This window comes from Triticum aestivum, chromosome 7A, assembly GCF_018294505.1.
Source record: "Triticum aestivum cultivar Chinese Spring chromosome 7A, IWGSC CS RefSeq v2.1, whole genome shotgun sequence".
Taxonomy (NCBI): Eukaryota; Viridiplantae; Streptophyta; class Magnoliopsida; order Poales; family Poaceae; genus Triticum; species Triticum aestivum.
The window spans coordinates 296,217,890-296,227,575 of NC_057812.1; the positions used below are offsets into that span (position 1 = coordinate 296,217,890).

The 9,686-nt window shown below is 43.1% G+C and overlaps 2 protein-coding genes across 2 annotated transcripts in view; both read right to left on the reverse strand.

The window, feature by feature from the left end:
• Positions 1 to 690, reverse strand: part of LOC123152701 (monodehydroascorbate reductase 4, cytosolic) — a 4,930-nt gene extending 4,240 nt beyond the window's left edge. Inside the window, exons 1-3 of the mRNA XM_044572190.1 lie at positions 382 to 690; positions 207 to 278; positions 8 to 59 (exon numbers count right to left, since the gene is read on the reverse strand). Coding sequence (XP_044428125.1) covers positions 8 to 59; positions 207 to 278; positions 382 to 435 — 178 coding nt within the window. The 5' untranslated portion in view covers positions 436 to 690. The remainder of the gene's footprint in view (positions 1 to 7; positions 60 to 206; positions 279 to 381) is intronic.
• Positions 691 to 2,142: 1,452 nt separating this feature from the next.
• On the reverse strand, positions 2,143 to 9,426 carry LOC123152702 (peptidyl-prolyl cis-trans isomerase CYP71). Its single transcript, XM_044572191.1, has 14 exons — positions 9,120 to 9,426; positions 8,931 to 9,016; positions 8,692 to 8,780; positions 8,211 to 8,450; positions 8,005 to 8,126; positions 7,372 to 7,447; positions 6,846 to 6,953; positions 6,583 to 6,759; positions 5,443 to 5,660; positions 5,175 to 5,307; positions 4,817 to 5,040; positions 4,411 to 4,564; positions 4,216 to 4,318; positions 2,143 to 2,530 (listed from the first exon to the last, which is right to left on the reverse strand). The coding sequence occupies exons 1-13, from the start codon at positions 9,353 to 9,355 to the stop codon at positions 4,235 to 4,237; spliced, it is 1,947 nt and encodes a 648-aa protein (XP_044428126.1). The 5' UTR covers positions 9,356 to 9,426; the 3' UTR covers positions 2,143 to 2,530; positions 4,216 to 4,234.
• Between the last annotated feature and the right edge of the window lie 260 nt (positions 9,427 to 9,686).

Below are 9,686 nucleotides of genomic sequence, written 5' to 3' on the forward strand. Positions count from 1 at the left end.
TTCTTACTCTGGGGAAAGAGGTAGCCCTTGCTGAGCGCAGGGCGCTCATACGGAGCCACCTGAAAACGCAAACACAAGAGCAACAACAACATCAGGTTGACCGTTAGACAGGGTCGGTCCCAAATTTCTTTTTGTGTTTTGGGGTAGAAGAAATGGTTGGATTTGGGAAGAGGTCATGCGGCGGGCGGGAAGGTAGAGCGACGTACGGACTCCTTGGAGATGATGGCGAGCTCCCCGGGCTGGACGCCCTGCTTGCCGAACTCCCTCGCGGCGTATCCCTGTCATGTCACACAAAACAGAGACAAGCGTGAGAATCCAACCAAAACATGCATTCCACAGAGACGACAGGAAGCAGAGACTCGGAGGGAGGAGAGTACGGACCGCCGCGACGCCGCCGCCGAGGATGACGTACTTGAAGTGCTTCTCCGACGCCATCTCCCCGACAGATCGATGGATGCAGCGCAGCAGCGAATTGCGAGGAAGAAACGGAAGGGCGGAGGAGAGGGGAGGAGGAGAGGAAGGTGGGAGGAAAACGCGGCCGTTCGCTGGCTTTTTATTCCCTCACCTCCGTTGGCCGCTTACGTTTCCGCTGCTTTTGGCGCGGGCCGTGTCCTGTCCGCGTGGCCGACCCAGGGTTGACCCAATGGGGTCACTATTTCCTCGGTGGCGGCTAACTAGCCTTTCCCCACCGGAATGAAGAACAGGGATGAGAAAGAAAAAAACAGAATGGAATGCAAACCTAAGAGCTGAAGTAAGATTCACTGTCATATGGGCCTCCTACCGAGTCCAGGTTCACGGGTGGCATTATTATACCGATAGAAAAGGAACACACACACCGACGGCTAACCGAAGGACAGATTCCACCTTCCTGTCCGTCCACACTTGGTCAGCCACCATCAATTCAGCCGTCAACCTCGGTCGACCTGGTGCCGGCGAGATTTGATGTTTTGAACTTTTTTGAAAGTTTAGCCGAATCTGATCCCATATTGATTTTTTTTTAAATATGATCATTTTTTCTACCGTCATAGTTCTCGGCGGCATGGTATAACATGCTACCGCCACGGTTTGTGACGGTAGAGTTTAACTACGCCGTCGTAACGTGAAAAATACCCTACCGTCAAAGTTTCTGGCGATAGGCTATTATACCCTACCACCAGTGTCCTTGACGGTAGGATCTGCACCCCGCACCCCACGTTATCAGCCACTGCCATTCCTTGTCGCGCTCATTCAATGGTGCATTCAGTGCCTATCCTTTGTAAGTATTTGTACTTATGTGGCTACGGGCATGCATGCTATGATGATAGACGTACTACAATGTTTCCTCATAGCTGCTCGGTTGGCTTGGGAGTAACGATTAATCGGTGAATCGGCTTATTAACTGGATTAATCGGTGGATCATTAATTGATAGATTAAATAAAAACTTGTCAACATATATCTAGTTTTTTTATGTATTATACCATACTCTCATGCTCTCAACTATGTAATATACCAAAATATACTACCTCCGTTTCAGTTTACAAGTCCTACGTGTATACCTAGATTGCCAATTTTATCACCTTAATATAAACTATATAACACAAAAATTATACAGTTTGAAAATAGAACATCTGAAATTTATATTGATATATATTTTGTAATATATGACTTGTATTAGGTTGGTCAAATTGATGACCTAGGGACACGCGCACGTCCTGTAAACTGAGAGAGGTAGTACTACTATTTGGTCAAACCCTAGTTATTGAGGAGGGATTACGGGGCAAAATTTTAGGGTTTCTTTGCCCACAAGTTAATGGGTAATCGGCCTAACAAGTTAACACGATGAATATGTGCTATTTGACTCGGCCAGCTTGTGAATACGATTAACTGACCTGAATTCTTGAACAATGGAAATGAGAAAGAGTAGATTGAGAAATGGGTAGTAGTACATCTGTGTGATGGAATCTGGCGCATGATTAGATAAATGGGTAGTAGTACATCTGTGCGATGGAATCTGGCGCATGATTAGATTAGTGGCGACATCAGGCAGTGCAGGACAGGCAGTCTACTCTGTTTTCCGCGGCGCAGTGCATACGCGGACCCTACCGCCAATACTTTCGTAAAAGGGCCGGTGACCAATGCATCGGCAAGCAACAATCCTCACGTTAAGCAATATATAAATACAATAAATGGAATTTATTACTATCAAATATTTTCCATTGACCATTCTCATCAAGTTACAAGCTTAACCCGTGAAAAAATTGGGAACATCTGTTAGCTTTCCCCTACTAACGTTGGGAGATAATTCTGTCGACAGAGAAAAATGTTATGGTTTGCTTTTGATCCATGCTTCTCGTTCAAAGGCTCACTGTTGCTTTCGTACCGCAGACATTACCCAAGACACAAGTTGCATTGGTCCTGCTCCCTCTGCTGAAGAAGGCCAAACTCCAAGCACCACAGCAGAAAACAACACCTCTCCTGGGAGAATTGAGGAGAGCCCATTTATCGTAAAACAGGTCAGCAAATCATCATAAGGCCCGTGATGTAGCAACCCTGCACAAGGTATGTGACATGAGAACGATGGCAATGAATGATGGAGCCAAACATTGATGAAAAGAAATCCACCAAAAGGAAGAGGAAACTAATTATGACAAATCAAACGCACCCTCCCTGCATCTATGGCATGGTATACTATTAATTGCAAAAACAATTGAAAATAGGGGACAAAATCTAGCCCATCAAAACAGATTGATTTACTAATCACTTTCAATCATGCAGCCGAGCCTCAGAAACTGTGCATCTTGTTCCTCAAGACAGTGACATGCTTTTAGTTTGAACCAAAACCACGTCACTTATTTTGGAGTGAAATAGCATAAAACTACCACTTTTCGCGTTAGGGTACCGAAAAACTACCAAAAATTTGTTTGAGACTGATACCTACCAGAATCGGTGTCGGCTGTTTCAAAAATCCCAAATCGCCGAGTGCTTATCAATTGAACATGATTATGACAGTTGGGGCCTGCACGTAAGATAACCGTTTCTTTGACTGTTTGTTTGACAGTTAACCTACCTGTGGAGCCTATGTGTGAGTTTCTCTTCCTCACTCAAATAAAAATAAAATTCTTCAATCCCTCAATTTTTTTTAGAATTTAGAAATATGCCCTCATTTTTACAGAATAACTCCTATTTTTTAAAGCAATCAGGTCCCTGCAAATATTTTCTAAGAAAAAGCAATCAGGTCCCTACAAATATTTTAAGTAAGCAATTGGGTCCTTGTAATTTATTTGAAAAAGCAATCGGAGATCATGAGGATCCAGCCGGTCTGGACTTCACCTGCCTCGCCTATGGCCGCCGCCGCCACTGCTCCTCCCTGCCGCTAGCTGCTCCTCCTCCTCCCTGCCGCTAGCTGCTGCGCTCCTTGCCGCTACTACCTACTGCTCCTTGCCGCCACCGCCGTCGTTGCTCCTTGCCAGTGATGTCCCGCGTCCAGCACCGTTCAGCCTCCCCGTTGTCCCGTGTCCCTCGCTGGTGGGAGCTCCGCCGCTGTGCGTGTGCCATCTCTCCTCCCCATCTTCTCATTTCCCTTTCTCTAAGCTCTCTTGTCCCGCAGGAACACCGAGCCGCCATGGCGCCCCAAGCTCCAGATCAAGCAGTGCATGCCCACCTCTCCTACTGCAGCGTGCCGCTGCGCGCGGCCGCGTTGCCCTGCTTGCCTGCTCGTTGCATCGCCGGAGTGGGTGGCTTTCTCCCATTTTTTACAGGGCGGCGGCAGTGCTCAAGACAGATCAGGGGAGAAGAGGGAGAGAAGAAAGAGAGGTAGGAGACAACTGACATGTGGGCCACACATGTAAGTTAACAGTCAAACAAACAGTCAAATAAATGGTTATCTTACATGCGGGCCCTAACTGTCATAATCACGATCAATTGATAAGCACTCAGTGATTTGGGTTTTATGAAACAGCCGACGCCGATTCTGGTAGGTATCAGTAACAAACAAATTTTTGGTAGTTTTTTGGAACCCTAACACGAAAAGTGGTAGTTTTATGCTATTCACTCCTTATTTTGGGACGGAGGGAGTATTAGATAAACAGACCGTTAATACAGGAACATATTTTCAAACGTGGACAAGTTTGCCCCCAGATGTACAACAAGGCAACTTGAAAATTAAGTCCAGAACAGACCAAATTCGTGAAGTGAGTGGTGATGTTAAAGGAAAAAAAGGCGAGAGAACCACTGACCAATTGATTAAACAGGAGCTTATGTCTTGGGAACTGTAACATTCAAGATCTTCACATCCTGATATGGCTTGTCATTCTTGTCCGTCTTGACCTTCTCAATTTGCTTTAAACACAAAATGAAATGTTAAGAAGACAATAAAGGAAATGAAAAGACAACGTTCAGGCACTAAAAGGGAATATGCAAAAGTTTGATACCTGAACAACATCCATCCCTTTCACAACTCTACCAAACACTGTATGTTTGTTATCTAGCCATGGAGTAGCCACAGTGGTGATAAAGAATTGAGAACCATTAGTATTTGGTCCCGCGTTAGCCATTGAAAGTGTAAATGGCCTGTCATGTCTCAAGCTGCAATATGACCAATAAAGTTGACACTGTAAGCCTAAGGGATAGATCATCCATAAAAGGTCTCTTAAACAACAAGGCAGTGCATACGTCAAAACTGTATTTAGTCGACCATAAATATATTGTTTTTTTAACACCATAAATAGTTTTTCCCTGAGTAATAAATTTACCATATAATCGACTAATGTACATTGAGAAGGGAAAAAAAAGACTCATTTGTGCAAACAAGAAAAATGTGTCATATAGCTAAAATACCTTTTGTGGAATTCATCTTCAAACTCCCTGCCCCAGATTGATTGCCCACCAGTACCATCCCCCAAAGGATCCCCAGTCTGGACCATGAATCCTTTAATTACGCGATGAAATATGAGATTATCATAATAACCATTTCGGCAGTGAGTAGTGAAATTTTCCACAGTTTTTGGACACTCTTCTGGATATAGTCTCAAGTGAATATCACCCATTGAAGTATGAAACACCTGAAATAGATAAAGAATTTAACAGATTCAGGCAATGCAAAATGACAGATAGATACTGATTTCACATACAATCCGGATATTAATGGCATTCACCAAAGGAGTAACAGCCACATCTAAATGTTGAGAAAACATACCAAATTGTCAGGTAGTGATGTTGTAGCAGTCTTCCCTAATTCTGATACAGACAAAAGTTCTTCTGGTGGGGGTTTTTCATTGAAAACATCCCTACCCTTAGTGGCATCTTCAGGCTCTTCAGGTTCTCTACGACTGTACAGTAATAAGGACGAAAAAGGATGTTAAACTTCCAAGAAATAACATATATGAACAAAGTTCAGAAGAGCCTTCCAGGAAGTTTAAAACCAGCCAATTAAATATTCTCCTGAAATGCTTGAACTGGCATACCTAAAGGTATATATTCGGTGTTTCTTGAAGGCACAACATAACAGAGTAGGGTCTGACAAAGGCTCCTTCGTGTCATTGACATTAGCAGCTATTGAAGGGATTTTCCTAACCTTCTTGTTGCCTTTGTCGCCTTGGTATAGAGCAATTCTCAGAAACCTCTCATTGTTCTCTACCTTCCCCAGGATACGGGGAACCTTATTTGTGTGCAAATTTACAACCTGCATATATATGATGTTTAGAAGTCTTACAGAAAGATGTTTCACTTAGTAGCTGGTGTAAGATGCCAGACAGAAGTACACATTGTCATTATTCATATATGAGATCAGCGACTAGGAGCAGAACATGATTATTATGTGTGATAAAAGGTCAATGGCTCACCATGAGCAAATATATGTATAAATGTTTTGTCAGATTCTTTAACATCAATGATAAATTTCCTTGAGAATTGTAACCAGAATGTAAAAGTAACTACACAACAAAAATGGACTGGTAATATCGAAGTACATAAGACCTCTCCCAATGCATTGGTGCTAAAGTGAGGTGCTAAGTGCATTAAAATGCTTAGCAACTAATGTCCCCAATGCATCGGTGCTTAGGTTTTGTAGCTAAGCCTCCTCTATCTAATTGTTTAGTAATAAAACTCCTTCATGTATTGGTTGATAGTCTTTTTGTCTAGATCCACGTGCTTAGCATTGGTTCTTATTGGGGTCACCATAATGGTCTCTCTCCTCTTTAAATGCTTTGCCGCATCATATTTTTGCCTATGTGGCACCCTTAGCACCTGTACACCGTGGAGCGCTGGGAAGGGCCTAAAGAACCAAATGTAAGGGCATGTACAATGGTGCTATCTTAGGAGTGACACGTAGGATAAATGATGAGGTGGAGGAGAGAGAACTCATAAGAAAAGGCTTGTCTTCTCTTATTTAAGAGAAGACAATATATGATCCCTTAGCACAATATGTTGTCTCACCATGTTTTTAGGAATAGCTAGTTATTGAAGATAAGGCTAAGAGACGACCCATTGTAGACATCCTTTTTTGTCATCTCTAAATTACATGCAAGACTTAAGATAAGACTGTCTTATCAACCATTGTACATGCCCTAAAGAAAACAATGGAAAAGGAAGGAACGAAGGCATACCTTTATGCCCAAAAGGGTGGCATAAATAAGGAAGTTGCAGCTCTCATCGAATACAGCATTAGGTTGAGGAACATTTTCTGTCTTTTCTATTTCCTTCTCGACAGCCATTCTTCTCCCAAAATCAATAGCATCAAGATGATACAACGGAACATCACTTTTCTGAAGATCTTGTGCCACCTACAAGCAACAATATTCAGTCCAAAATTACAAACCGAACATATATACTTGTGATGTGCAAGCATTGGACAGAGGAAGTATCTTACCTCAAGGGACTCATCATACACGCGTCTTAACTTACCAGTTTTGAACCAAAATACCCTTATCCTGCGGTCAGGGGACGTGACCACAAATTGAGTGCCATCGTTGCTCACCTGGGAAAGACCAGCTCATTAAGTAGAGCTATTCCAGTCATAATTACAATAATAACAGTGATTGTCGTTTCTAAAAAGTATCAGATTTGATAATGCACTAGACCTATGTAGTTCTTTTTTTCAAAACGATTGACATCATTTTTGGCCCATTATATTATATTAAGGTATCTATGAAGTGATCTAGCCAACTAGATGTGATAGGGTGGATATATCTTACAAATTCAGGTGTCTCTATCATTGAAGTGGTATGCTGGTAGAAAGAAAGAATGCACAATGTGTGGCAGTCTGTGTTATTGTTTGGGAGTATAAATTTATTCTGCTGCAAAGCATTCGAAGTCCTTGTTGTGCAATTGTATGCCTAACTAAGTAATGAAGAAGCAGTATACGCTAATCACACAAGGATCACATAAAAAGGTACCTCAATGGCAGACACACTAGTCTTGCATTTTGCAAGTTCAAATAGATTTGTATCTGTTTTTAAACGAAAATTCACCCTGCGAAAAGCAGATAGCAATGTCAAGCATTGATAAGTCAATGGGTTAATGCATTTATCAATGTATAATATAAGTATCGTGAAAGTAGACCTCATAGCACTATAGCAGTTGAAGGTATAGATATTAAAATACTAATCCAACCAGAAACACCTAGGCGTGCAGAACAAGATTTAAAGTTGGAAAATTATAAATATGTTATCCCTTCAACTCAAGCATCTTTACTTGACGTACAAATATTTAATAAGAACTTACACATTCGACCATATACTACTGTTACACTGTTCAGTTGCCAGTTTTCAGCAGAAGTTGGTATTTATCGCTTCAACAGTTCAACTCATGCATCTCTACTTAGCATACCAATACCTAATTAGAACTTGCAGGGTTCAACCATATACTATATGTTACATTGTTTCAGTTGCCAAGTTTTCACCAAAAGTACTAGAAAGTGGAAGTATGTACTCAGACTCAAGTTTGCAATTGTTCTGCAAAGTGTTCTGGCAAAGTAAAAATCAGAAGAAACATGATGCTGAAAATAACTCCAAGAAGCCAGAACATACGCATCCTCTGGAAACTTAAGGGTAGATGGAGACCAATACTCCAAGAGTCCTTTGGCATCAGCAGATATCACAACATCCTGGGCATGGTTATACTTCATAACTTTTACAGGGCCAGCATGAATCTGCAGTGAGAGAAGCTCAGTAAGTACAAATCCTTTAGTTACTTGAATTCACAAAGAAACATAGAAGGCAACAACAAAAAATACCTCTTTGGAGATGATGGGATCATTTGAACCAGAATGAGTGTCATATATGTGAACATAAGATGTATTCCGGTCACTAACAGCAAGTTTCGGTTTAACATCACCCTGCCGATAAACCCACTCAATCGCCCCAGGGACAAACGGGAGGCGCATCATGAACATCATGTCATAGTTTACAACATCATATATCTTGACAGACCGGTCGTTAGAGATCGTGCAGCAAAGTAAGCCATCAACACTGACCTGCATTACTGGATCACGCTATAATTGCAATTCTTTGTACTATGGCAAGTGAGTGCAATCAATAGTGCTCCCTCCGATCCAAAATAAGTGTCGCCGTCTTGAACTAGTTTTGAACTGGGGTTAGTTCAAAACTGCAACACTTTTTACGGATCGGAGGTAGTAGCAACTAACAAGCTAAATGTACTATGCGGCATCATAATATCTGAACTGAACAAGTGAACATAAGAACGTGTGCACTCACAGCTAAGCCTTCGATAGGACTGAGATGAGACCGAAAATGTTTAGCAAATTCGATTCCACTGGGCTTCTTCTTCCAGAATTTCAGATGTCCTTTGGAGAATAGAAAACATGAAACAGAATCAGCCAACTTTTCCCAGAAGCCGAAGGAAACTGATAGGTGCATGGATCTAAAGTGTCGATTCATCCACTACCAGAAAACACTACTGCGCACAAAACAGGTCACGGTGTGCAAGAAATTACCATCTGCGCTCCCGGTAATGAAGAAGTCAGCGGGGGAAACGGCGACGTGCGTGACGACGTCCCTATGCATATAACTCTTCTCGTACCTGCAGAAGGCAACCGCCGCCACAGTTAGCCACTGCTCCACGAAGCAGACACAAGCGCCTCACAAATCCTATGGCACTAAACGGCGAGGAGGAGGAGACGCACATGGCGGCGGAGGGGAGGGCGTCGAGGAAAGCCTGCTCGAACTGGAGCGGGCGCTTCTGCCGCTGCCGCGCCGGCGCGGGGCCCGGACCGATCAACTCTTCCCCCTCCTCCTGCTGCTGCACCACGGCAGGGGCGGCAGTCGCGGCATTGCCGTGCTCTTGCTCACGCTCTGTGCCTCCGTCCGCCGTCGCGCTCGTTACGGTGGAGTTGGCGGTGGACTCGCTCGTCGTCGCCATGTAGAACTCGAGCCTTCTCTTCACTAGGGTTCCGGGGATTTGGGGGTGTCCGCGCTCGGGGCCTCGAGAAGGTAGGGCGAAATATTACGGGGTTTACTAGCATAGGTCCAGTACTACAGTTTCGTACGGCCCAAACTGGCCTAATACGAAAACCCCGAGTTTGATTTTCCTTTCTTTCCTTTTTGACATCATTGATTTTCCTTTCTTTTTTCTTTTTGCCGGAAAGAGAATATATCTATCTATCTATCTACTTCTACTACCTATTTACTCTCTCCGTCTCATAATGCACTAACGTTTTTCGACTACATTACGGGACGGAGGGAGTACTTAT

What these genes read in the sequence shown, in the direction of transcription:
- LOC123152702 (XM_044572191.1), bottom strand. Translation starts at nt 9,355, where the DNA reads ATGGCGACGACGAGCGAGTCCACCGCCAACTCCACCGTAACGAGCGCG. An exon ending in CATTACCGGGAGCGCAGATG is followed by an intron (nt 8,781 to 8,930) that starts GTAATTTCTTGC and finishes TATTCTCCAAAG; the next exon opens with GACATCTGAAATTCTGGAAG. An exon ending in CATCACTACCTGACAATTTG is followed by an intron (nt 5,041 to 5,174) that starts GTATGTTTTCTC and finishes TATCTATTTCAG; the next exon opens with GTGTTTCATACTTCAATGGG.